We start from the raw sequence: 27,478 nt of genomic DNA on the forward strand, positions 1-27,478 counted from the left end.
ACCCCAAGTCCCCAACCCCAACGCCCGCGTAGCCGATCGTCGCGCCGCGCCGCGCCCGCGGCCACGCACTCACGCGGTGTCCATCCGCGCGCGCCCCCCACGCTGCCACGCAGTTTGGGTGACCGAATCGATCGGCCGTGCAGCCGCAGCCGCGGGTGTGGCTGGGGTGTACTAGACTGTAGAGAGCCGTGGCGCCCTCGGTTCACGTGGGCGCCGCGCCAACGCGAGCATCCCGACTGCTCCTGCTTCAGCACGGCGCGCGCGTGGGCGTGGGCCGTGGCTCACCTCACGGCTCACGCCCACTGCTGCTGCTGCTGCTGCTGCTGCTACGTAACGTACGTACGCTTTCTGCTATCCACACACCGCAAGTCAGCGGGACGGTTGGATCTTTTTTTCCCCCCTCTTCTCCTAGTACTAATTGTCGGGGGTCAGTGATGATGAGGTCCACAATAGATGATTTCAGGATCCGTTGTTTGAGTCGGTCAGAGTCTTCTCGCACGTACGCTCGCGTGTGGCCGGCGTTGGATGATCGGAGGCTTTTGGAACTCGCCGGTTGGTTGCTGCTCGATATATATCAAATCTAACGCTACTAGTACCAGCGGTAGTAGTAGTTGCGTAAGTAGTACTCCCTCCGTCCTTAAAAAAAAAAGACAAACCCTGATTTCCGTATCCAACGTTTAACCGTCCATCTTATTTAAAAAAAATTATGAAAAAAATTAAAAAAATAAGTCATGCATAAAGTATTAATCATGTTTTATCATCTAACAACAATGAAAATACTAATTATAAAAAATTTTCATATAAGACGGACAGTCAAACGTTGGCACAGAAAACTGCGGTTTATCTTTTTTTTAAGGACGGAGGGAGTATTGACTTCGATCTCAACAGTCCAGCTGCGCTTTTCCATGTGCCCATTTTCAACCTGCTTTCCATTTTTGGTAGCTACGCACAGTCACAGCACGCTGTATCATATCGCTGTGTGCCAGTCGCAAGCTGCACTAGTCACACACTGGTGCTACTTGCTGCACGTGCTTTTCTCAGGTCCAATTGGATCCCTACCGCAGTACCGCTTTATTGCCAACGATCTGGTCCTGCAAATTCCAAAGGCATCCGATCCGAGTCACCTAAGCTCTGGCCGAATGCGTTTGTTTCGTTGCTGCTCCGTCTCGCTTTCGCTCAGCACGCTCTCTCGCTGGGGAGTGGGGAAATAGGCAAGAATTTGACGAGCAGATGCGTGACAAACACCGGCAGAAACGCGCCGGCGCAAACGACGACAGGTGACCACCAACGCGTTGTGCGTACGAGTAGATGGCAACGCGAACGCTTTGCTTGCTTGCTTACTTGCTTGCCCGGGTCAAAGGGGAAACACAACAGTGTGCGGGGACAAAACGCGCGAGACGACATTTCGTTTTGCCCTCCTTTCGTGGCACGTACTCCTACTACTGATGATCAATCACTGGATCACGATGGGGGTGAGTGTGGAATAACCTCGAGTTTTTTCTGTGGCCCATGACGCGACCGCGTTCGTGTGGTTTCCGAGCCGTGGCCGGCGCCGGATTACCTTTTCGTATTAATTATTCAAACTCGGTAAACCGAGATAGGTACCGGTTGCATGACGCTTTGTATTTGGAGAAGTCAACATGACGATCACACGTACTCCGTATTTTTGTACCATGAGATCTCACGGAATCGCCTCATAAATTAGTTTATTTCCCGTACGTATTCCAAATATATACCCAAACCATGTTAAACATAATTCATGAAATTATATACATGCAGAACCTAATGTGAAAAAAAATGGTTTTAGTTGGAATTATTATTAATGGTCAGTATTTCTTTTCGTAAGATTTGTAGAAGCAAAATTATTAATGTGTTCATGCATGCATGCGTGCGTAGAGTAGACAAGAGCCATAGACAAATTCAGTGGTGCAGGTGCAAAGACAGATTTGCAGAGCAAGGCATGGTGGTCGTGTGTGCGACGGAGGCAGCTTTTGCTGCCCTGCATCACGGGAAAGCAAGCAAGCAAGCAACCGGAGCGCAACAACAAAAAATGGACTGGGAAACGACGCACCGCCGCTGGCAATTTTCGTCCAATTCTCCGACCGCAGGCCGCTCCCAACCGTTCGTGCACGGCGATCAAGTCCGTTGCCCTCAACAACATGACAGCTTTGGTCTTTGGCGACTCTGTATAGCGGTAAGCGCGATAGAGAATTCTTATTTTTAATATACTCCGTCTTTGTAAATACGCTAGGACAAGATTTTATTAAAAGTTTGAAACTTTGATGATGATCAGTGCACGTGTGTTTCAAAGCCTGTGTTTGTATTATGTTTTAAAAAATATAATAAATATTTGGTATTAGATGGTGTCTTTTAAGCTAAATCTATATCGAACCATATTTTTTCCACTAACTAAGCATTTAAAAATTGATGGTGGTTTAAATTTTAAACATTTGACTAAATTTAATCATAAACGTTAAATATTTATGATAGTGTTTAAGGATGCATCTTTTGTAGAGTGACAGTCATTTTGACACTTTCTAGTGCTAGTAACTGTTAGTAAGGCTGTTAAATTAAACCCAATCAGGTCTCTAAGTACGATCATAAGATCATATATTCTATACTAATATCTAGAATTGTAGAATTAGGACACTTAATTAGAAGAGTAGAATCCTAAAATGGTATAACATAATTGACATTTTGACAAGATTAATTGCTAGTATCTCTCGATACCTATACGGCCATATTGCCCATATATACCTCTTACAAAGAATCTGATTCGGGTCTATGGCTAAGATGAGTGTTCTGGACCATATGAGTTAACATATGGAGCAGCAATGGGACCCGTCTCTCGTCTTGATCGTTGACTTGTAAAAACATATACTCCTACTACAGTTGTCGTGGGGATCAGCTGGGATTGAATATATGCATGCATGGATGGACTTTTAGGTCACCCCCTTTCCCGGTCGCCATCACTTGTTCCCCAACATTCAACTACCCCATGGCTCAAATTCATGGAAAACAAAGGGAGAGCTCACCATCAAACTAGCTATACACAAGAAAATACTAAGAACATATGGTTCCAATTTGAGCTAGCTTGCTGTTCCTTGTTTTGGCTTTTGTTTATCTATCCAGCTGACAGGAGACAAGTAAACTGCATGAGTAATTTACAGCTCAAGATAGCAAGGCAGATGGACAGTCACATTCAGCTAGCTGCGCTGTTAATTACTTGCTTTGACAAAGGGCAGAATTTTTTTTAGGCAGCCGGTGGAGATTAAAAAGCTGTGGTCAGCAAAGGTAGTAAAAAAAAAACATTACCATTTCGCTTTCATGCATGCATGTGCCCCAAACTCTGAATTCACCGTGAAATATTTTACTAGCTGTGGCGTTCTTTGTCTTGTTATTTGGGAGGTAAATGAAAAAAAAAAGGTGGTAATTTGTTGAATAAACTGAAGGCTCTTTACAGTGCAACATCTTAACCTAACATGTGCAACCCCACATGCATGCATGTGCAAACAGTACAGGAAATGCATCATCACGATGCATAATGAAGTACATGTAATTATTCACCTTGCTATGCCCTGATAAATGTACTTAGTAATTAACCAAAAGGCTCACTTACCCTTTTGATGTCTTGCATATGTTCTGCTTTAATTAATTGCTTTTTTTCTCCTGGTCAAAGAACAGATGTTGGAGACCAACCAGGCAGTTTACCAAATCGTGGCGTCATGTGTATTTCTCAACTCTGTGTTAACATGTTGATAAAATTAATACGTCACGTAATTAGAGTCGTACAAGAGGAAAAAAAAACAGAGCTGGTGAGATTTGGTTTCATTGATCTGTTTTTGTTGGACGTTTTGGGCTTCAACATTCAAGTGGTATTCAATACAGATTAAGCAGATCGATGTACCGACCCAGATACGTAAAAGATTAGTTTGAATTTTCATGAAAACGTACGATACAATACAGTGCATATTATATTTTCAAATCGTTTTGACTTTCTTTTCCAATCATTATTCCTTAATATATATTAAACGACATTGCAATTGATCTCGAGCTGGTCACCAGCTCAAAATTTGTATCTGCCATAAATCAAATAGTTTTTCTTTTACCATACTGACATTATAACAAGAGCCGACAAGAGGCACCAACATTTTTTGTTGTACTTGGTATCTTTCCGATGACCTAAAAAGAAATACAAATCAAAAGTTTTAAAACAGGTGGGTTACAACTAATCCAATCCAATGGATTGACAGTAGCACAAGTCAATGCCCTAGTATGTGATGGCCTCTTAAATTAATTATCAATGCATGGTTGACGACACCCCCATAATTCAAATTACTAAGAGCAGGATTTATTTAATTTGTTTATAGTATTTCAAGTAAGAAAAAGTTAAGGTCCAAGTGTGCACACTGGTAAGCACCCACTAACTCCGGCCTACTAATCAAATACTTAATTGCATTTTGCATCCATCATGCTAACATGGATTAGGTTGATCCTCACGTCGGCATGCAAATAACAATCATACGGGATTAAACAAAAAACATATTGCTTTTTTTTTTCCAAACAAAGCCAAGGTCTACATAGGCGTGCTCCCTATGGATTGACTCAATAGTTAATGTATTTGCTACTAGTATTTATTAAATTAGTTTGTAGATTTGTAGTCAAATGTGGATCATGGAGTTGCATATTTAAATCGTGCGCTAGCAGCTGCCGTATATAAATAAACTTGGTTGTTGTAGTCTCAATCTTTTTAATAAAAAACTTTGTCTGGCAATTGTATTGATTTCAACGTTTCACTATAGCTCATAAACCAAACTGGGTTACTATTACTAAAGAAGCTATAAAAATCGAACTGGTCGGAGGAAATACCCAAATGTATCTTGATTGTAGTTCAATATATACGAGTAAATTTGTAGTAGTATTTTGAAACAACATCATGTGTATATATGACAGGCTTATAATACTGTGTACTGGAAAAGCTATAATTGGCTTGCGTTTTTAGTCAGCCACTGAAATTAAATATATGGACTAATCGTGGAGTACGAAAATATATAATTGATGACACCAGCTGACTTATTTTAGTACTCATTACAGTACTTTGTGATTTATGACTAGGAAAGCTAATTTGGTGGTACGTACGTTGAACTCGTGCAAGCCCACTTAGACATTTTGGCGTTCAACGACCATTTCACACACCTAAAATTAAACGAAAGGAGAAGTGTCTGACTAATCTACTACTACTAGCTTTTGTTCAACCAGTTTGTATATATATGAATTCATGTATGCATGCAAGCATGGTAGCTAGCTGACCATTCTAAGTGAGGTGCACACAACGAGAGGTCGAGACTAAACTAACCAATTAAAGTTTGACCCTGACATAATTGCATGCAAGATCTCCAAGATTAAGTCGTCACTAAGATCTGAAATTGTCATTATGTCAATGTTTATGCTTTCCTTTCCAGAAGGAGCAAAGGGAAAAGCAGAGCAGACACCATCATTTCACAGTTAAACCTCCAGCAAGAAGCAGATCAGCTGATGATCGAGAGCCGGATTAGTCAGAGCACTAGCTATACACACTCTGCCTGCAAAAAGTCAGAACTGGAGAAGCTTTCAGGCCAGCGCCACCAAATTACGGACATGCACAGTAGGTCAACAGATAATTAAGCTACTAAGATCCTCCTGGTTTTCATGGGACTGATTTGACCGTAAATTAAAGAAATGGATCGATGCATGCGTCGGATTTTGTTTTTCTTACTTGCATGTTAAGTAAGCTTCCAGAAGTGAGGGATTGACTTTTGCTGCTGCTACGGCCGGGAAACAGCTCGATCGGTTTTTTTGCATGGATGTGTGATTATGAGTTGGTTGCTACGGCGAAACGGTCGTAACGCCCCGTGCGGTGGGGAACGGCGGTGTCACGTCTCTTTCCGGCTTTCGCCGTTGTTCTCGCCGGGCGTAGCGAGAGAACTGACGATCGATCTAGAGAGAGTTGTAGTACGAGGGGCCCCTTGGCTTTTGACGAAGCTTTGGGTTGGCGTCGTGTTACTACTGTACATGGTGGTAGATGGCTAGCGTTCTTGCGCTTGTGACGTCTGGATCAGCAGCGTTTCGTTCTCTTGCTGGTTGGCGCCGTGCCCCATTGTAAGACCGTGGGTTGAGTACATCACATCGGCGAAAAGAGGCCCATATGTTTCGCGTAATCTCTTCCAACGGCCTACAAGAGGCCTTGGGACGGGGTCACTTTCCACGTGCTCCGTTGCGGCCCATCTAAACCACCCCGGCGTGTGAAGCCCACAAAGACCGCCTCCCACGGCGAGGAGGCTCTCTGCTCTCCCCAGCTTCCACAGCAGCGGGCAGCCCAGCAGCAGCGATTGTACTGTGTAACAAAATTTTTTTTCCTCTAATATATCGACGTATAATTTTTTTACGCGTTCACCAAAAAAATCAGCAGCAGCAGCAGGAAGGAATCACCCGTGTCCACTGCGCGCTATGCTATGAGAACCGTGACTCCACGTGAGGGCGTGAGGCTGTGCTCCTCTGTATCCAAGAAGCTTGTGCATTGTAGTACATCCAAGAAGCCGAGATGAGACAGTGCTGGCGTTTTTTAAATAGGACAGCCAGATACTGTCATACTGATAAACTCAACACGTCGTTACGACCATTTTATTTCTTGCAGGCCTTAGCCCGATACAAACTATGTGCCCAGCCAATCTGCAGTTGTTGTCTGCCTCTGTCCCAAGAGCATCACCGTAAGGCGATGGAAACTAGTAAGATCAAGCTCACGTTTCTCTCCAGAATATTACGTACTTGTTGTGTATATATGAAACTAGTAAGATCAAGCTCACGTTTTTCTCTCCAGAATATAACGTACTTGTTGTATATATATCGATCTCTGGCGAGATTGATCACTCGACGAGTATTAACATTAACATTACCGAGAGATGGCAGAACAAGCAGTCACTTCCGCGGTGGTCGGCCAGATCACTAACCGGACGATATCCACCGTTGGGCGGAGGCTGCAGGCGCCAGCTACCGCACACGAGAAGCTGCAGCGGCTGGAGGTGCTGCTGCTCAGGATCCGGAGCGCCATCGAGAGCAGCTCGCTGCTCCAGTGGCGCCAGAAGCTCAGAGAAGCCGTCGAGGAGGGTTATCGGGCGCTTCGCGGCTTCCGATGATGAGCAGCAAAGCAGCGGCGGCGGCAGCAGCAGAGCCGGCGTGGCCACCGGCGCATCCCTTGCCGTGTTCTTCACATGGAGTGCTCTCTCTGGCATGGCACGGCGGATGCACAGCGCCATGAAGGCGCTCTTCGCGAGCGACCAAGACATGGAAAAGCTGAATGGATCGTTGGAGAGGTTGGGGGAGCTGTCTCCAGATATCCAAGAGTTTATACTGGAGGTCTCACCGAAGCTGGAGAAGAGACCTAGCAAACGGATGAAGCGTTCTCAACATATTGAGTTCGACCGAAGAACCAAATGCTCCACCCTGACATTGCCAATTCGAAAACTGCAGGTATCAACTGAAAAGACGGAGGAGGAGAGTTCTGAACCTATTGTCATGTCACTTCATAGGCTATTATCCACCCAGACATTGCCAATGCAAAATCTGAAGATATCAACTAAAAAGACGGAGGAGACCATCACGAGTGAGGAGCTTGAAAATACAGAGGTGCTAGTGGAGGATCAGAAGGAGCTCGCCGAAATGCTAGAACAAGTGCTGATCTGTATGGGCAGGGCTGTCGAGGAGGCAGATGAAAGAAACTTGGACGATTTCAAATGGCTGGGACAGTGGGCGGCTATTCTACGGGAGGCTGAGCAGAGAGGCAACGTCCTTGTTGGCACAATCTTCGCCGGCCGTGACGGCGATGGCAAAGCTGGCAGTGAGAAAGCAGATGATCTTTACGGCTTTGCGCGTACTGTGGATAGGTTGGCATTGGACATGCCATGTTTCAACTTCTTGGTGGACCTTTGCCCGTGGAACTAACTTGATGCCCTTGTGTAGTGTTGTGCAACTATAAAGGGACAAAATAATGGCGATGGAACTTATATGCCTTGAGTGAGTTCTTAGGCCCTTAGCTGATGTGAAGTAGCTCCATTTTTTTAAAAAAAATGCAGGGCTGGCCCATTTCCGCCATTAAAAATATAAATGGAGGGTCGGCCTTATGATGACACCAACTATGTCTATGGCACGCCTAGTTTGTGTCACCAAGTCCCTATTAAATCCTTCAGGCGGTATGGCCATAAGAAACAATCTAGGGTTCTACTGTTTTTTTCTGTTCTGGCTCGGGTATTCTATCTAGCCGAGCCATTCATTCCTTTCTATGAAAGAAAGATAAGGGGACAAAACAAAAAAAACAAATAAAGAAACAAACGTATTCAATACGCAAAAGAAAAGAGAGAGAGGAAAGCAAAAGGAGAGAGAGGGATTCGAACCCTCGATAGTTCCTAGAACTATACCGGTTTTCAAGACCGGAGCTATCAACCACTCAGCCATCTCTCCACAGCCTAATCCTTATTTTATTCCTACAAATAGAACATAGCCATACGAAATGACTCACTAACCTCTAGAAACATCTCGAATACAAGTCCCTTTTCGATATATTTCTGTATACTGTATCCATGTATACAGGATCCGCTATATCCGCTTGTGAAATAAAGCATAAAACCCCCTCAACCCCATATCCAAATAAAAAAAGTGGTGAGTAATAAGTTTTAAAGAGAAGAATCAATGGATTCATGATTAAACCCCTCTTACTTCTTGTATTTTATTACAATTTTGATTAAGTGAGGGATCAAATATAATATGTAGTCAACTTTATTTGATGGTAACTTGGAGGATTAGAAATATGACTATTGCTTTCCAATTAGCTGTTTTTGCATTAATTGTGACTTCCTCAGTCTTAGTCATTAGTGTACCCCTTGTATTTGCTTCTCCTGATGGTTGGTCAAACAATAAAAACGTTGTATTTTCCGGTACATCATTATGGATTGGACTGGTCTTTCTGGTAGCTATTCTAAATTCTCTCATTTCTTAAATGTGTTTAGTATTTAGTAGCCCAATACAAAATAAAAAAGGGCCGTTTATTCGGATTGTGAGACGCATTAAAATGCAATTTGCACCCCGAATTGATTGACAGACAATTAAATTAATAAAAAGAAAACTCAAATAGAAAATGAAACGGTCGACCCAGACATAGACGGTCGACCCAGGCGGCAAAACATCTCCTTGCCGAGGAGAGGATACGGGTTCGATTCCCGCCGCTCCATCACCACCGCAGTGACCGCCGTGGTCGCAGACAGGGCGGTGTCCAAGATTCTCAAGAACTTCAACCAGCAAACGGCCACCGCCGAGAAGCTCCAGCGGCTGGAGATGCTGCTGATCAAAATCCACAGCACGATCGAGGTGTCAGAGAAGCGCGCCATCAAGAGCGCCGCGTTGATCCAGTGGCAGGACAAGCTCAAAGAAGCCGCCTCCCGTGGTGAGGAGGTTCTCCATAGCTTCCAGCAGCGGGAAGCAGACGTCGACGAAGCCACTGGTCAGAACGCCAGCGACCACCAGCAGCAGCAGGAGGAAGGCAGCAGTAGCAGTTCTGTGCCTGCTACTGCTTTGTCCTTCAAAAGGAAGGCCCTATCAGGCATGGCACAGCGCGTCATCACCATAGCCATCGCGCTCTTCTCCAGTGACGAGGAAGTGAAGAAGCTGAACGGCGCCGTGGAGGCGCTGGAGAAAGAGTCGGCGAACATCGGGGAGTTCATAGCGTTGCTCCAGCTAGAGGCCTCGCCGAATCCAAAGCGGCGCCGTAGCCAAATGTCCTCAAACAACATGGAAGGGTTGTCATTTAGGTTGCAGGAAGGTGATGCCAACACACGATTCCTTCATCAGCATTCCGCCTGGCGGCGTCGAAAGAATTTTGTGCAACAAATCGAGCACAACTCGCAGATCGCCACAGCCCCAGATGAAAAGGCCGCCCTTGCCCATAATTTCTTCTCTGAAGTCGGCTCTGTCAGTCATCGTGAGTTTTCGGTGGATCTTGACTACTTTGAGCCAAGGGGGCAGCAGCTCTCTGACTTGGAGGAACCGTTCACTGTGGATGAGGTGTGGAAGGCAATCGCTGACAGCCCTCGTGACAACGCCCCGGGGCCGGATGGTTTTTCTGGTCAGTTCTATTACTGCTGTTGGGACATCATTAAGGAGGACATTATGGCGGCTTTGAATCAACTTCATCGAATGGATGGGTCCAGCCTTGGTAAGGTTAACAAGGCTTTCATCACCTTACTGCCTAAGAGGTCGGATGCCAGGAAGCTCAAGGACTTTCGGCCCATAAGTCTGGTACATAGCTTTGTGAAGCTTTTCACAAAAGTTCTCTCTCGCCGCCTTGCGCCGAAGTTGGATGCATTGGTCGCTAAAAACCAGAGTGCGTTTGTGAAGAAACGTTGCATCCAGGACAATTTCATGCTAGTGCGGCAATCAGCTAAACGCTTGCATGATCGAAGGACTCCATCGGCGCTGCTGAAGCTTGATACTGCCCAAGCTTTCGATTCCATTTCATGGCAATTCATTTTGGAAGTTTTGGAGCACAAAGGCTTCGGCCTTCGGTGGCGCTCATGGATTGCCATGTTGTTTCGAACAACTAGCTCGAGGGTCTTAATCAATGGTGAGCCAGGCTGCCCAATTTTGCATCGGCGAGGCGTCCGTCAGGGAGATCCAATTTCCCCGATGATTTTTATCTTAGCCATGAATGTGCTGAGTTCCATCTTCTCCAAGGCTGAGGTTGAAGGTTTGCTGCAGCCGCTAGGGATTCCTTTTTGTGTATCCCTCTATGCTGATGATGTGGTCGCATTTATACGGCCAGCTGTGGATGAGATTCGCACAGCCATGCAAATTCTTGCCATTTTTGGAGAAGTGTCTGGTCTTCGAACAAATTTTGCTAAATGTTCGGCGCTCCAATCCAGTGCAATGAGACGGATCTTCAAACTCTTCATGATGAGTTGCCATGTCACGTCGCTTCCTTTCCTTGCACATACCTAGGTTGCCTTTGTCCATCTTCCGCCTGAAGAAGGAAGACCTGCAGCCGCTGGTTGACAAAATCGCGCGCCGTTTGCCTTCTTGGATGTCTCACTTGATGACGCCTATTGGCCGGGCTACCATGGTGAACGTTGTACTGAGCTCAATTCCCGTTTACCTGCTCATGGCCATCAATGCACCGAAGTGGGTTATCAAAGGGATTGACAAGATCTGCCGCGGCTTTCTTTGGGCTGGCAAAGCTTCTGCAAACGGCGGCGTCTGTCGGGTCGTCTGGGCTCAAGTTTGCTCGCCCAAGGAGTATGGTGGTTTGGGGATCCCCGATCTAGAGAGGTTGGAAATCGCTCTGAGGTTGAGATGGCTCTGGCAGCAGAGAACTTCACCGGAAAAGCCGCGGCAAGGGCTTAATATTCCGGTCTCGCAGAAGAAGCGCAATCTAGTATCGATTTCCACGTATGCTTGGTGGGAGATGGGAATTCGGTGTTGTTCTGGGAGGATTGCTGGCTGCAGGGTTCCTCCATTCGGTCGCTGGCGTTGGCTGTCTATGCAGCCGTCCCTGCTCGTCTCCGGAATCATCGCACGGTGGCCGAGGCAATAACTGACAAAAGATGGATCCAGGACATCAGTTCGGTGTTGGGTACTCAAGCGATCCTGGAATATTTTAAGCTTTGGGATTGCCTTCGGTCAGTGTAGCTTTCCGAAGAACCGGTCTCTATCTTAGCGGTGGGAGACCTCAGGAGAATACTCTTCCCGCTCGGCTTTATCGTGTTCTCTTTTTTGGTAGAACTCATCTCCAGCACAAGCCAATTTAGCAATCTTTGGCGCCCCCTTGCCGTCTCTACTTCCTTTGGTTGGTCGCCCTTAACCGTTGCTGGATAGCGGACCGCCTCCGGAGCTGTGGTTTGTTGCACTCAGATCGATGTGTTCTTTGTGATCAATGCGAAGAGATGATTGATCATCTCTTGGTCGCATGCCCGGAGTCGCGGCTACTGTGGTGGGTTGCGCTCAGAGCTATCGGGCATTCGGAGTGCTTACCGCTCAATGAACACTCTTTATTTTCATGGTTGTGCGACTGTCGTAAGAAGATGGTCAAGGAACATCGCCGAGGTTTCAACACCATCGCAACGTTGGTTGCATGGACGATCTGGAAGGAAAAAAAAACAATGTCTTCAACCAGAAGAGCAAAACTTGGGCGGAGGTTGCAAGGGTTATAACGGATGAAGCGGAGCTGTGGCGGCTTAGCTAGAGCTGCAATCCCTGTTTTGGTAGCCCATGTTAGTGGAGAAGGGTCGCAAATTTTAGTAGAAGATTAGGCTTTTGGTTTTTGGTTCTCCTCCTGTACCCTGTCCCTTTCGCTTTGTTTTTTTCGTCCGCTTTGTACATATATTTATTTCTTCTTAATATAAAGATATGCTCCTCGCGTATTAAAAAAAGGGGGGGTGTTGTCATTTAACGACATGGAAGTGTTGTCATTTGATAATTATGACTCAGTCGCTCAGGTAGACGGCGTTTCCCTACCTGAAGGAGCAGATTCCTGGAAACTCCATGAACTAGAGGAAAGACTCCAACAAGCCTTGGTTGATATCGGCGAGTCCGTCGAGATCGTGCCAGTACTTGACATAAGAAGAATGGAATGGCTGGCTCGCTGGGCCGATGTCCTCAAGGAAGCTGAGCGACAGGGTTACGGCGTCCTCGATGCAGTCAGAGCCATCGCCGACAAAGAGATTATGGAATGTGACCTTGAAATAGATCAACTCCGCAGCTTTGTGCATTCCATGGAGAGCTTGGCGGAAGATATGGAATATTTTGACAGCCTGGTTAACTTGTGTCCGCAGAAAATATAGATTTGAACGCATCAATAATAGACCACCATATATCAAATGGCAATCTTTTGTCACTATCTGTCTTTAGCTTGTCACCAATTACCATCTGTCTTTGTTAAACCGAAATAGTGAAATACTTCATTTATCTGTCACTGGCTCTCTGCAATTCTACCATGTTCTTCTCTCAGTTCTTCAAATGATCTTACATCTCATTTCCGACCAGCAACCACCGAACTCTATCCCACCAAGCTCACATGCTGTCCTGTTTAGGGCAAAAAATAAAAAGAAAAGTTCGTGTTCTTCTGAAATGTGCCCAATCTAGTCTCAAAATTCCACCCCTCCAAACATAACGTTCTTGTCTGTCGTAAAGTCGTAGCACTCCCCTTGGTTTTCCACAACCTTGGTCAATCAAAGTTCCATCACCGGAATTCTTTGCAGCAGGAACCATCGTTCAAGCCATGGGGCTAACACCAGTCATTTATTATGCTCCAGATAGATCAAGATCCCATTTTCATGCATGCGGCGGGCAGAATCCATAACCTCACACTGTCGAGAGATCAAAATTTAATGATGCCTCAGGATTGATCGATCCAATCTATTGGTGTATGTACAAAAGAAAAGTTCAACCTTGATAATTGATATTTTCTGCAAAATCAAGTGAATTATTGTCAGCAAACATGGATCAAAATTAGAAAAACATGAAAACGGCAATCAGAATAAATAGTACTCCATCCATCCCAAAATATAAGGATTCGTAATACTAGGATATGTCACATCCACCCAAAATCCCTTATATTTTGGGACGGTGGGAGTATGAGGTAGGAACCCTCTGCACTTGAAGATGGCCTAATTTGTTTTTTGCAATTAACTTGTGCTCATCATGAAATTTCCAAATTTTCGTATGAAGCTTATGCATATTTTGAAATAAGACAAAACTTGTGTATAGCCTAAATAAGATGAAGACTTGTGCATCAGAAATGTGGGCACCGTATATTCAGATAGACTGTCAAAATCCAGAACACACTTTCTGAGTGTGTTACTGTATAAAAATGTTGGACTGCTCACAGATTAGCATCATAGTGATTTTTGTTTGTGTGATTAGCATCATAGTGATTTTTGTTTATGTTTCTCTAGGCCTTTTAGAACAACCTTTGATGCAAGAACTGGGGATGTGCATACGGTTCATTTGCATAAAAGTTATGAATTATACTGACAGCTGATCCAAAAAGAAAAGCATGTATCAAGAAGACTCAGTTTACAAGAAGAAGTACCTGAATTATATTCCAATTCTGATTCCATCGTCCTTGAATAAGCATCACATTTTTCTGTGGAAAACCTTTGTGTTGCAATGCAGATGTGTGAGACTTGCAGGAGCTCCCTGGAAAATTCATTAGCATCTTGTCCAAAACAGAATAACCTTGTAAAACACAATTTCATCACCAGAAATCCTTGCATGAGCAGGAACCATCCTTGAAGCGATGGAAACGACTCCGGTCACGCACTACAATCTCCCGTCGATAAACCTGTGAAATGCACTTTATAGCTGCATGACAATCCGAGCACACACGTAGGTTCTTAACCACTCGGACCTGTGTTCCAGGAGGAGTTCTCAGTAGTGCAAATGCAATTGCCAGCTTCTCACTGTGCCACTGAAGTGCACCCTCCTTATCTTCCTCATCAAGATCAAGTAAGACCTCTGAGGTAGCTGCAATGTGCCCAACGCGCCTTAGCTCTCTTGCCATTTCCTCAACCATCCGGTATATATCCTTGTACTGCGGGTGAGACTCATCTCCGGCTATGAACTCATGGACCTCTCCATCAAGCTCAACTATACTACAGCCTGGCACTTTCTTGATTCCTCTCTTGCTCATCTCTCTCCTTATCTCTGACTTCTCCTTCCATCTCTGTGTTAGTGCAAAGACATTCGAGAGCATGATATAGTTGGCCTCATGGGCCGGGTACTCATGAAGAAGGCTCCTTGTGATGCTTTCACCTAGCTCAAGGCGGCCATGCGCACGACAAGCAGAAACAAGTGATCGCCATATTACTGGGTTCGGTTGTATAGGCATTGTACGGACGAATTCCATCGCCCGCTCAACCATGCCAGCCCGACCAAACATGTCAACCATGCAACCATAGTGCTCAATCTTAGGCTCAATGCCATACTCCACTTTCATGGCATCAAAGTAGCCACAGCCTTCATCCACCATACCAGCATGGCTGCAAGCTGTGAGCACCCCAATGAAGGCAACATCATCAGGTGGAACACCTGCAACCTTCATCTCTTCAAACACTCGCACAGCCTCCTTCCCACGACCCTCCATCGCAAGCGCATCAATCACCGATGTCCATGAAACAACACTCCGCTGCTGCATCCCCTCAAACACAGCCACCGCCCCATCCACATCTCCACACTTAGCAAGCGTGTCGATCAGTGCATTGCACAGTGTCACAGACTTCCCGATCCCCTCTCTCTCCACAAAGCGTCGGACCCATCGAGCCAGCTCAAGTGCACCCAAATCTGTGGCCGCCGCCAGGACTCCAATCACTGTCACCTCATCGGCCTGTACCCCATTGGCCTGCATCTCCCTGAAGAGATCGACAGCATCACTCGACAGCCCCCCACGCACATACCCGCCGATCATCGCACTCCAGGTAACGGCACTCTCCTTGGGCATTCTATCAAACACATTCCGCGCGTCGCCAAGGAACCCGCCGCCAAAGCAGGAGTACATGTGTATGAGAGTATTGGAGACGTACTGATCCGTCGCGAACCCGAACTTGAGAGCGGCGGCGTGGGCCTGGAGGCCGACGTCCGGGGATCCCGGGAGCGCGGCGCACGCCTTGAGGAGGAAGGGGAAGGTGAACTTGTTGGGAACGACGGCGCCGCGGAGCATGAGGGGGAAGAAGGCGGCGGCGCGGAGGCGGAGGGAGTGGATCGGGGAGGTGGCGTGGGCGCGGATGAGGGTGTTGGCGAGGAAGGCGTCGAGCGGGACGGAGGGGCGGAGGAGGGCGGTGACGAGGGGATCGAGCAGCGCGGGCGCGGCGGAGGCGGAGGCGGCGAAGAGCCGGGTGAGGACGAGCGAGTTGGCGTGGAGGCCGGACTTGAGGAGGAAGGCGACCGACTGGAGGAGGGACGTGGGCGTCGAGGAGGCCGCGAGGAGGCGGAGGCAATGCTGCTCGGCCGCGCGCGCCGCGGACGGCGAGAGGCGCGGAGCCGACGGGGAGGAGACTGGAGGAGGCATTTGCTCGAACACATGGCGCGCCGAGGCAGGGCGGCTCGGTTTTGGTCTTTCAGAATACGTTTTCGCAAATCAGCCCACTCGTCTCTTGGATACTATAGTACTCCTGTATCGGATGCCATTAGGGTATAATTGATTAAATGTTTATTATTATAAACTTGAAAATAAATTTATTAGATATTTTAGAAAAACTTATATATAAAGTTTTTGCACGAAACATACTATTTAATATTTTGAAAAACATGATAATAGAAACCAAGGTAGAATCTACTGTACATCTCAATAAGAAAACAACGGGGCCTTCTTTGCAAAATATTAGTATGCTTTTACATCAACTGTTATTTAGACCGAGTTTAGTTCCAAAATTTTTCTTCAAACTTCCAACTTTTCCATCACATCAAAACTTTCCTACACACATAAATTTCCAACTTTTCCGTCACATCGTTTCAATTTCAACGGAACTTCCAATTTTGGCATGAACTGAACACACCCTTAGTACTCCAATCTTTCCGACTTGTATAATACCTTTAGTTAACTGTAATAGATTTATTTTATTAATTAATGTTTTAACTTCCTAGATGGTATACTTAATGATAATGGTATGGTATTAAGCTATTTAGAGCAGGTACATAGCATACTATAAGGCAGCTATAAACATATTTTAAAGAGATAAAAGAAGAGATGCTTTTGTTGCCAGCTGAGATATTCAGCTGATACATGATACCGTACTGTAATATGAAGAATCTGAGAGAGTATAATCTACCAGAAAGTCCGGTAGACCTGTAGAGTGTAAATGTTCAGTCATCTATAATTTATTGCAACTCAAATACTAATGAATTGAAGAGGAATGGAGCGAATAGCTAAGGCTGTGTTTAGATCCAACTTCTAACTTTTTCCATCACATGTACCTGTCATACACACACAACTTTTCAGTCACATCATCTCCAATTTCAACCAAAATCCAAACTTTGTACTGATCTAAACACAGCCTAAGTGAAAACTAAAAAAACCGCATTGGTGATGTCAGAAGTATATAGGCAGTCGAATCTGTACCAACATCGCCATACAACTGATAGCCTATAACATCAGCTCAAGTCCTTTCACAAAATGGCTTCTGGAGCACATTCTGTAATTCTCAGCAAACCTTTACATGGCAGACAACAAAACCTCTTGACAGTCTTCTCCGAGACGGTGAAGCACACCATTGTTCATTTATTACATAGCTAATGATTTAACTATATAGATGGTATACTTAGTGATTATATGATCGGTACCATTATTCACCATTCAGACCATCCAAAAGGCATAGTACTTCAAGCCAATTTTTTAAAAACAAAACGATCCGTCAAATCAAACATCAAACATGAAGGGTAGTCAAATTTTCGATTCTTCCCAACTTCGTAAAATGCTAAAAAAATGATTAAAGAATTTCATCAGCAGGAACAATACACGTGATCTATATCTTTGTTGAAATCTATGATGGAATACTCAGCGCCACAAATGGATTCTCTCTAGGTGAAAATCTTGGAAAAATTTTACATGTGAGACTAAGCTTGGTATACAGTCCAGTGATGATAAGCTATGGTGATTGTCAGCGTACCGTGCATATGGTCTATGAATAGATTTTCCATATGCTCAGTCCATAACCTACTTTGATCAGCAGGAGCTCAAATACCATATGCAGGATGCTTGTCATACGCACTTTGGATCCAGGTATTTCAGTCCAGTTTACAGATACTTCAGCCATTGGGATCCTGAGATGCTTGCATAGGTATACAAGCTCAACATCAAAACACCACCTGGTTACACGCCAAAAATAAGACAGGATTTGATAAACAGAAGCATGACAATATTTAGAGAACATAACAACAAAGGTACCTCTTCAATCTGATATTTGTAAAAAGTTTCCTTGCAGCAGCTCGAGTAAACATCTTGAAACCACACTAAATTAGCAATAAGAAAATGGAATTTAGTTCATAGCACAATACCAAAGCAAAACTGTCCACATGAATTAATGGTACGACTTATGTTTGCAAAGCATACCTGTGTGTCTCTGATCCCAGGACCAGCTGTCAATAAAACTACCAGGTGGAAACCTTTCATAAGAAAATTCCGATACCATTTCCTCTGCAGTACGCCAGGAAAAGCACAAATACAACACAACATGAAAATCTAAGAGAACAAAAACGCACGATTGAAAAGGTTTTTTGTTTTGGGGTGGGGGGCACTTACTGTGGCAAGAGCCTGCTTCTCCAGATGAGCACGTGAACCAAAAACAGCAATTTCAGCATCAGATAGTCTCTGAGATGGACTGCTAGATGGTGCTAGGCTGGACTCAGCCTTTTTAGCCAATGCGCGAACCTAGGAGCACGATATGATTCCAAGATGTTACCAATCACGATCAAAGTATGCATAACAAAACTTTATAAAACATGTTTTGATTTAACTTATGACAGACCTGGGCTTCAAGCTTTTCCAAATCAGTAACCTTAGTTGCCCCATCAGCATCAAGCATGAGTAACAGTTCACCACGTGAATGGAGCATGCCCTGTACAATTTTTCCACAGATGGGAAAGAATTAATCAGTGCTTATTTCATTGAACTAGTTTGGGTGAGGGTGGGTGTGTTTATTGAACTAGTGAGGGGAGTTGGGGGGGGGGGGGGGGATCGACTGGTACATTTACTCACTTTTCTGACTGCTTCGCCTTTACCATGGTTTCTCCCAAGTAGAAGAACTCTAACATTATCAATTTTATGTTTCCTTACAAACTCGAAGGCAACTTTTGATGTATGATCAGTACTTCCATCATCAACGATCAAGACCTTTATGAAATTCAGTAAAAGCAAATCAGTTCTCCGATTTCCAATGTTAGCTAATTTAAGCAGGATTTATGAATAAAAGGTTCTGCAATAATAATATGCCAAATATCTGGTTATGGTGTTATGCAGTATATAATAGTGCAAATGTTAATAAGAGTTATACATAATATGTGTTTAAAGAGCATGATATAATTGAGAGATATGGCTGATATGTTCAGAAGCATTGCAAAGGCATCATAGCTTATGGTCTCAATTGATCTAAAGAGCAAGCGGTATCAACAAAACATCACTACCCTAGATACAAAGTCCTATCTTTAAGGTCCGAGCAACCTGACACACCAGTTTAGGTAAATGCTTTATTGGATCAATAGTGTTTGGCTCCCACACTGTGCATTTCCTAGCTAACAAATTCAGTGATTCAAATGTCATTCCAAACAAGATATTGATATATCTCAGGTAAAAAGTGAATATATGACATAGAAACAGTTACTATTGCAAGACTAATGGACTGCCACGGTGTCACCATTGTGGCGAAGTGATTAACCAGCTCGCTAACATATCTCATGATGGTGAAATGCATACTTTCTCATTTACGCTTGATTAGTTTTGCTTGCAAAATCAGCCTAACGTTTTCTTCCCTGATGTATTACTGTGTCAAATAAAGCTGTTAGCATGTTCTGCCCTGACATACCTCGTAAGTAAATGACTTCTCGACAGCTGAACGTTGTTTCAGGTAGCTACCAGAGAAACAAAAGAACACAGAGATTAACATAACAGAGCAATGACCAGAACAACACAGCCACTGTATCATTCAAAGATACTCCAAACAACGGAGCAACAGGAACAGGAAATGCTCATATCAGAGCCTTACTTGAGTGTTTCTGTGAGAGCCTCAGGAAGCCGGTGCTCCTCGTTATAAGCGGGGATGATCAACGAAATGTACTTCTCAGCAGGGTCGTAAATTGAAGGGCAACGAACCTAGCACAGTTTACAGGAGCAAATGAACAAACACCTAACGCGCACAACATTCACAGTCCGAGCAACCGGAAACAAATAGCGGGAAAAGGATACTCAGTTTGAAGTGGGTAAACAGAATCCCTCGCTTACCTTGTTGAGCGAGTTGGGGTCCTCGAAGAAAGCGGCCGAGACTTCAGTCCTCTCCAGCCTGCAGGCGGCCGAGATCCAGAAACAACACACCAGTCAAACAACCGCACGCACGCAGATCGCCATGAGCAAAAACAACGACAGGATTGGGGGGAGTCACAGAATCGCTTACGAGTGCGTGCATCCGATCTTGCGGATGTGCTCGAAGAAGAAGGCGGCGGCGGCCAGCACCACGACGACCACCTGCGCACGGGAGGGGCGGGGAGAAGGGATAAGTAGCGCGAGGAGGCGGAGGAGGAAGGGGGCAGAGGGGGGGAGAGGGTGTACGAGGGAGGCGAGGAGGAGGGTGAGCGAGAGGGAGGCGGGGAGGAGGTCGGCGACGGAGGAGGAGAGCGGCCAGCCGGCGGCCGCCATCGCGACGGCCGGAGTCGAGTCCACCCTTACCCACCACTGCTGCTTGCGTCGTCGCGTCGGGTCGCGTGCGCGCCGGGTCCCGTCCCGGAGATGGGGAGATCTGCCTGGGTCCGAAGGGTTCAACACGCCCGGCCCAAAGGTTGTAGGCCGGTTTTTTTTTTCCCATCTCTTTTTGTTTGAACGGGTTGTCAAAAGAGAAACAACCACGCTAGTAGTTGTTGAGTAGTGGAGTTTAAGGTAAGCATTTTCAAATCGGTTAGAAGGTACTTGGAGTAGAACAAATGCATCATATACCAAATTACTCGAATTTAAAAAATGAGATGATTGTATCACGAAGGTTTAATATTCGTATTTAGTCATGATCAAGCAAGATCGGTTCAGAGTGTGCAACATGATTTACCGTACTAACAAGGTTTTGGTAACGTTAATAGCTCAGAAACAGATTAGATTAAAAAAAACTTAAAACAAAAACTCCATATTTGATAGTTTTTGTCTAGTTTTACCAGTTTATTACGGTATCCGATCTTACAATTGGGATTACAGTATCCCCACACAAAATAGTGAGGCATATTATGTAGTTATACCCTCTCACCCATCAACATGTACGAATTTGATGCTATACGCTAAATTCTTACACACAAAAGAATCTCAACCGTCAGATTTAATTAGTGGATAGTTATAAAAATCAAGATTGAATCACAATGTGCCACATCAGTTTTTCTAAGATTAAACTGTCATAATTTTTAGGATATTTTTCTCCCTAAATTCCTTTTGAACAATTGGATAGACCATTCTTTTTTTAAAAAAAACTCATAAACTTTTATTAATAAAGACAGAGTTCAAGGGGAATGAATCCTAATACATCGCTAAATAGATGTTCTGTAGCACTGAACAATTGGATAGACCATTCAAAGGCGCAAATCCATACTATGTGTTTTGAGATCCCGATTTTTGTGTTTCAAAGGATCTGTACACTTTGTCACATACAATATGTACGTACTTTTTATATTTGTGCTCAAGAAATCAAGATATTTCCATACACTACACTAGGCATGAAAGCCCACTTTACAACAGAGGAATTTAATTTGGAGGAAAAAGGAATATCGCAATCCAAATGAAAGAGATCGTTATATGTTGTATTGTTGGTATTAAAATTGCACCAAAGGTACTTCATAGGGCAATTTTTTGGCGGAAATACATTAGCTCCACCCTTACATAAAACTTCCTTTGATATTTGCACGTTTTGCCGACAGAAATCTATTACGACAACATCAAAAAATAATCTGTACATTTCACCTACAACTAATTAGATGTCGTAACACTTGTTAGCAACAAAAAAAAGTTATACGTAAAACATTTATATGTGTTTGTAACAACTTAAAAGCAAATACTTAAAAAATAAACACCGATCAAAAAACATCAAACTTTACTCTAAAATGAAGTTGTAAAATTTAATTTTTGCCGCGGTTGATAAGTTGGAGGGCAAGTTACAGGTGTTCCCAGGCGTGTAAACAATTTTATTTGGGCCATGCTCACGCATAATAAGTCGAGCCCATAATAAAATTAGTGGGCCTACCGGGCCAAAGCCCACAGAGTCTCACGTCACTGTAACTTCACTCACAGAGTCGCGCAGTAACTCGGAGAGGTGAAGCGGTAAAAAGATAAAAAATCGTCGCACCCGGAGGCCCGGTGGTCCCCGCGCGGCAGCGTCACACACCAAGCACCACGACGCCTCTCCTCCTCCCCACGCTCCCCGTCACCAACCACCCTTTTCCCCGGAAGAAGCCACGCGGGAAGCAGCAGCAGCCAGCAGCAGCGGCGTGGCTGCGCGGGCCGCCTCGCTCCCTCTCCCTCTCCGCTTGGCCGCTTCCCTTGCCCCCGCCATTAACTCCTCACTCGCTCGCCTCACCTCACGCGCCGCACGCCACATCTCTCGCCAGCGAGCGCACCTCGTCCTCGTCGCTATATAGCCAACGCCTCCGCCTCCGCCTCCGCCTCGCGCTTGGTGTCCCCCAAAACCCTAGGTGGAGCTCTCCTCCCCCCTCACCCCATGCGGCGCCGCCGGGTCGGGACGGCGGGAGGGTTGGTTCGATCCTGACTGGGCTCGGCGCCGCGGGCGAGTCGCTTGTTGGAGGGGGATGGGGAATTGCTGTGGGTGGGGCGCGCGGATCAAGGATGGGAGCCCGCAACCGGGAGCCTCTGGTATGCTTCGCGATCCTTCCTCTCTCTCTCTCTCTTGCTGCCTGCGTGCGTGCTTGCTTTGCCTGGTTATGGTGCTGTTTTGTTTCATGATTCGATGGGTTGCCGGCTTCAATCGCGTAGATGCATGATTCCTTCAGTCCGTTTCCATTTTACTCGGATTGTTTATGCCACGAGATGTGATGGCATGTTCGATTAGTTTATGGTGATTCCGGTGGAGTTTCGAAGCCGTGGAGTCTTTGTTGCTGCGCAGAATTTAGCTTGTGTTGCAATCGTATGAACATTAGCATTCGGGTTATTTTCTTCTAGAAATTTTGATTTCCACAGTACAGGTGAATAAGCTACTTCGATCTTGTTTGGATGATTTGGCTTGTTAGATAGGCATACTCCTGATGATCCAATTGTTAATTTGACTAGATGATTTCAACCCTTTAGCTACACCGTGGCATCCTCAATATGTTAAGCTATGTGCCAACGTAAGACTTTACAATCACTTTTTTTTTAGAGAAGTTTAGTTCAAGCTTCGGCTGTGCTGTGCCTGTAAGGCTCTGTAGGTGGTTGTGCCATTGGAGCTAAGGCCTTAAATTATTAGGTGAGGGGGTACATTCTTATGTGTATTGATGGGGATATCCAGGCTTCATTCATTGCTTGATATCGTTAACTAGTACCATGTGTAGTAATGTTGTACTACCATCTACTGGATAGACCCAGTACTGGATTCCTCCAACCATGGCAGCTCGTAATTGGCATGACGATGTCTATAATATATTGTGTTGACGACGAAAGGTAACATTTGATTGAAGCAAGTCTGCTAGTAATGCGTATAGTAACCTTTTTATGGCATTCTGTTGTGAATATTTGCAGTTGACATATTATATGTTCTTGTTGCAAAATGTCTCAAAAGAATTTATGGGACAGCTTGTTAAGAAAAACAATACTGTTAGATTAGTTGTTTCTCTATTGCAATTGATTTTTTTTATGTGTTGTTAGTTCATAAATTATTGATAGAATGAGGAAAAATCTTAGATTCTTATTTAGTTTGAATTTGATGCTATGGTATGAGATTGGATCGTGTGTGTTTTTTACTCGTCCTGTCTATTTAATTTGGTTTGCCGCCCAGATTTAGCAATGTTCTGTCAATAATTGATTATGTACTTTACATGGCTTGAGGCGGTTAGACATAACATCACAAACCTTTTCTCTTTTCCAGTTACAACATACACTTTTTGGTTGTATCAAGATCGATTATTTGCTTAGTATTCAGTAATCTGAATATATGAAAATGACCGTGTATGCCTCATTAAAGTTCTATGTAATTACAAAGACTATAGCTCACTTCTATGTCAGGTGCTTCATTTTGATTTGAACTTAGTTGATTCATATCATAACGGCTACTTAAGAAATGTATTATTACTAAAGATAGAGTAGATAAATATGAGCTTTCTGGAGAGCCGCATGGTAGCGGATGTACTTCTGATGGAATAAGGTTACTAGCGCATATGATTGTTTCCAGTTTCTGGTTGGGTGGGAACTCCCCCTGTTCCCATTATATTCATGGCTACTACTCTATGCAAAATCGTCATTTTGTTATTTTAAACCAGAGCACATCATCATTCGTAAGCTGATAGCAAATCTAGTATATCTAGTAGTGCTACATGTAGGCGCGTGGCAATTGGCTGATAGCAAATCCTTCATCTGTCAGGACTCATACCAAATTTTAGCGAAGGATCAACTGATGATTGATTTAGTTGATTCCTAATTAATGTGCAAAGCTTCCTTTTAAAAATAGAATTGAACATTCAGAACATTATATACATTATTACTGTGCTATCATACTATGGACCTGGGAAAGATTAGTACTGGGACTTTTTTCTAGAGAACTTCTAGATTACAGCTAAATGCAGTCATGTGCTTTCTACTCATTATAACTGTACCAAATGTATGCAGGGATGTTCTCAAGGAGTGGTGCTAAAGATGGGAGTAGGCTTAGTGGCTGCAGTAGTCGAGCCTCTTCAGCTTCCATGCCTCCAACTGCGAAAACTGAATGTGAGATACTGCAGTCAGCCAATGTGAAGATCTTCAGTTTTAGTGATCTCAGGATAGCCACAAGGAACTTCCGTCCTGACAGTGTACTTGGTGAAGGAGGGTTTGGATCTGTCTATAAAGGATGGATTGATGAGAATACATTATCTGCTTGCAAGCCTGGCACTGGAATTGCTGTTGCTGTGAAAAGACTCAACCAGGAGAGTTTGCAAGGGCACCGAGAATGGTTGGTGAGTATGACTGCTATTCTATGTTGTGTTGCCTTCAAATCCATGCTTGTTTTAAGTATACCATTGGATACAGCTTTTGTCAATCATATACTTGTTTTTTTTATCCTTTTGAAAGGTTACTTGGATATTTTCTAACTTTGATGTATAAATATTCAATATGTAGGCAGAAGTTAATTACCTAGGTCAGTTTTGCCATCCCAACCTTGTGAAGCTATTTGGGTATTGCTTAGAGGATGAGCATCGACTGCTAGTGTATGAGTTCATGCCACGTGGGAGCTTGGAAAATCATCTGTTTAGGAGTAAGTTAAAACAAGACCTGTTCCACTGCTCATCTGGGGGCATTCTTTTCATATTGCATACACTATTGCCACGTGTTCCTTTTATCATAAATTGCTATCTGAATCATGTTGCAGGAGGTTCGCATTTCCAGCCTCTTTCATGGAACCTAAGAATGAAGGTTGCACTTGGAGCTGCAAAAGGACTAGCTTACCTTCACAGTTCAGAGGCAAAAGTTATTTATCGAGATTTCAAGACTTCCAATATTCTGCTTGACACAGTAAGTGAAAGTAAATCTTTGATAACCAACTTCACTTCAGTGCGCATGTATCCCTGCTGAAAGGAATGTATTATATTACTGTTCAGGACTATTCTGCAAAGCTATCTGATTTTGGATTGGCAAAGGATGGTCCTGTTGGTGAGAAGAGCCATGTATCCACGAGGGTGATGGGAACATATGGTTATGCTGCTCCAGAATATCTTTCAACAGGTAACCTGTGAAGTGTAGTTTTTGGTATTCAGTTTTCTCCATGTTTTCTGATCTTGGATTAGAAAATTCATACATTGGCAGGCCAGGTAGTTGTCTACAGTAAATTACATGAATTGTTATAGCTATAAGCATATTAATAACGTGGAATTGTTTTTTACGCATCCTCCACATCGGAAATGTCATTTTATGACATTCTTTGCATTGTTGACTTTGGGAATGTGATCTAGCTTAGAATCTAACTCATCTAAGCATGAACATATGAACACTCCAATGTATTGCTTTCCATGAATTTCATATACACCTTTTCTGCATGCGCACTCCTTGGGGAATGATATATATGGCTTGATGTTTAGTTTAATCTCAATTGCAAAATGTACATGGAAGGATGTTGGGAAACAAATCATTGTTTGCCATACGTTGTGAGCTTTTATTTACTGTGGACCTGTTGCAATTATGTGCATTTAGTGATTTACATCACCGTGTTATTTTTAGAACGATGTACCAGAAGTGCATGTACAATATGCCTTGAGCTTTGTTTTATTGTATCAATACTTTCAGGCCATTTAACTGCGAAGAGTGATGTTTATAGCTTTGGGGTGGTGCTGCTGGAGATGATGTCAGGTCGTCGTGCCATTGACAAGAACCGGCCCCAGGGTGAACACAATCTTGTGGAATGGGCCCGACCATACCTCACACATAAGCGCAAGATATTCCGTGTCCTGGATACCAGGCTAGAAGGTCAATACTCTCACGTTGGAGCACAAACAGTTGCCACCCTTGCTCTTGAGTGCCTGTCGTACGAAGCTAAGATGAGGCCTTCTATGGAAGCTGTGGTCACTATTCTTGAAGAGCTTCAAGAATCCAGCCATGTGGACAGGAAACCAGCAGCAGAGAGGCGTCAAGAATCCACCACAGGTACAGGCAAAAAAGCCCCTACTGCAAATGCTAGCAAGAACAGCGGTAAGCCTCGTCGGAAAAGCTTGGGAGAAACTCGGGAAAAGATTGGTCCGAATCCAACAGCATTGGTCCGCTCCCATTAGCAAGGCAGAATGTGAGTGTCATTAGTTGGTATTTGGTAGTTTGTAAATATGTTGTGCATATTCCTTGTTGTCATCAGTCTTTTGGCAACAAGTCCTTTTTGTGCATTATCATGAGCTTCTTAACTTCAGCTAACTAGATGCTGTTGTATGTCGAAACTCATGGCATTAAAGTAGAGCTCATGTTACAAATCTGGCGTGGCTGTCTCAATGGGTTCAAGCTTTCCTGGTAGCTCATCGATCAGCATGCACCATAGGTACATTGTCATCAACACATCATTGGATCATACTGAGTGGTGTCTACTGTTGTGTTCAGTGGTCTGATGGTGTCATGCTGAAGTGGTTTGGGCCGAAATCTCCGGCGAGATGGATAACAATTTATCAAATAGCTATGGGCTATAGCCACACTGTCAAATGCTAACCTCCCTGTCAAAGCCATTGATTTCGGCCCCAACACACCTGATGATGGCTATCCAGCATGTTGACTTTAAGGAAGAGAGGTTGCGCATTTGGTTCTTCCATCCCATGATGATGCAGACTGATAACTCCCAATCCTGAAGTAGCCCTCCGATGGCAATTGCAAGGCCAGCATGAATGCATGATGCTGCAAGCCGTGCTTAGGAATGGAATGGCCGATCACGCCATCGCAATCATGAACCATTCTTGCATCTGAACTGAGGCAACGGAACAGGCAAAATCATTCCCAAAGCGGTCTACTCGCATCGCACTTTTGCTTTCACCTTTATCCCTTTCACGTAATTTCGGCACTCCCCCATCGAGCAAC

General features: G+C 44.4%; 3 protein-coding genes and 1 non-coding gene across 5 annotated transcripts; 1 reads left to right on the forward strand and 3 right to left on the reverse strand.

The window, feature by feature from the left end:
* Positions 1-8,405: 8,405 nt before the first annotated feature.
* On the reverse strand, positions 8,406-8,493 carry TRNAS-UGA (transfer RNA serine (anticodon UGA)). The gene has a single exon. It is a non-coding gene; the product is annotated as a tRNA-Ser (tRNA).
* A 3,947-nt stretch (positions 8,494-12,440) lies between these two features.
* Positions 12,441-16,150, reverse strand: LOC4334603 (pentatricopeptide repeat-containing protein At4g21065). Its single transcript, XM_015773470.3, has 2 exons — positions 14,111-16,150; positions 12,441-13,484 (listed from the first exon to the last, which is right to left on the reverse strand). Exon 1 carries the CDS (start codon positions 16,082-16,084, stop codon positions 14,276-14,278), a length of 1,809 nt encoding a protein of 602 aa, XP_015628956.1. The 5' UTR covers positions 16,085-16,150; the 3' UTR covers positions 12,441-13,484; positions 14,111-14,275.
* Positions 16,151-17,452: 1,302 nt separating this feature from the next.
* On the reverse strand, positions 17,453-20,531 carry LOC4334604 (uncharacterized). Its single transcript, XM_015772944.3, has 11 exons — positions 20,333-20,531; positions 20,178-20,248; positions 20,009-20,066; positions 19,773-19,879; positions 19,593-19,638; positions 18,770-18,904; positions 18,540-18,629; positions 18,314-18,442; positions 18,125-18,208; positions 17,960-18,024; positions 17,453-17,880 (listed from the first exon to the last, which is right to left on the reverse strand). Exons 1-11 carry the CDS (start codon positions 20,417-20,419, stop codon positions 17,694-17,696), a joined length of 1,059 nt encoding a protein of 352 aa, XP_015628430.1. The 5' UTR covers positions 20,420-20,531; the 3' UTR covers positions 17,453-17,693.
* A 1,653-nt stretch (positions 20,532-22,184) lies between these two features.
* LOC4334605 (receptor-like cytoplasmic kinase 176) lies at positions 22,185-26,888 on the forward strand. Of its 2 annotated transcripts, XM_015776450.3 has the most exons (6): positions 22,185-22,621; positions 24,566-24,891; positions 25,055-25,190; positions 25,305-25,447; positions 25,534-25,657; positions 26,216-26,888. In XM_015776450.3, the coding sequence occupies exons 1-6, from the start codon at positions 22,558-22,560 to the stop codon at positions 26,695-26,697; spliced, it is 1,275 nt and encodes a 424-aa protein (XP_015631936.1). In that variant the 5' UTR covers positions 22,185-22,557; the 3' UTR covers positions 26,698-26,888. The 2 variants fall into 2 exon arrangements, with proteins under 2 accessions (XP_015631936.1, XP_015631935.1); XM_015776449.3 differs by having other exon boundaries at positions 25,055-25,447.
* Positions 26,889-27,478: the final 590 nt, after the last annotated feature.

This window comes from Oryza sativa, chromosome 3, assembly GCF_034140825.1.
Source record: "Oryza sativa Japonica Group chromosome 3, ASM3414082v1".
NCBI classification, from domain to species: domain Eukaryota; kingdom Viridiplantae; phylum Streptophyta; class Magnoliopsida; order Poales; family Poaceae; genus Oryza; species Oryza sativa.

What these genes read in the sequence shown, in the direction of transcription:
- LOC4334603 (XM_015773470.3), bottom strand. Translation starts at nt 16,084, where the DNA reads ATGCCTCCTCCAGTCTCCTCCCCGTCGGCTCCGCGCCTCTCGCCGTCC.
- LOC4334604 (XM_015772944.3), bottom strand. Translation starts at nt 20,419, where the DNA reads ATGGCGGCCGCCGGCTGGCCGCTCTCCTCCTCCGTCGCCGACCTCCTC. An exon ending in AGAAGTCATTTACTTACGAG is followed by an intron (nt 18,905 to 19,592) that starts GTATGTCAGGGC and finishes AATTTCATAAAG; the next exon opens with GTCTTGATCGTTGATGATGG. An exon ending in AAGGCGAAGCAGTCAGAAAA is followed by an intron (nt 18,630 to 18,769) that starts GTGAGTAAATGT and finishes AAAATTGTACAG; the next exon opens with GGCATGCTCCATTCACGTGG.
- LOC4334605 (XM_015776449.3), top strand. Translation starts at nt 22,558, where the DNA reads ATGGGGAATTGCTGTGGGTGGGGCGCGCGGATCAAGGATGGGAGCCCG. An exon ending in CCAATATTCTGCTTGACACA is followed by an intron (nt 25,448 to 25,533) that starts GTAAGTGAAAGT and finishes ATTACTGTTCAG; the next exon opens with GACTATTCTGCAAAGCTATC. An exon ending in TCCAGAATATCTTTCAACAG is followed by an intron (nt 25,658 to 26,215) that starts GTAACCTGTGAA and finishes CAATACTTTCAG; the next exon opens with GCCATTTAACTGCGAAGAGT.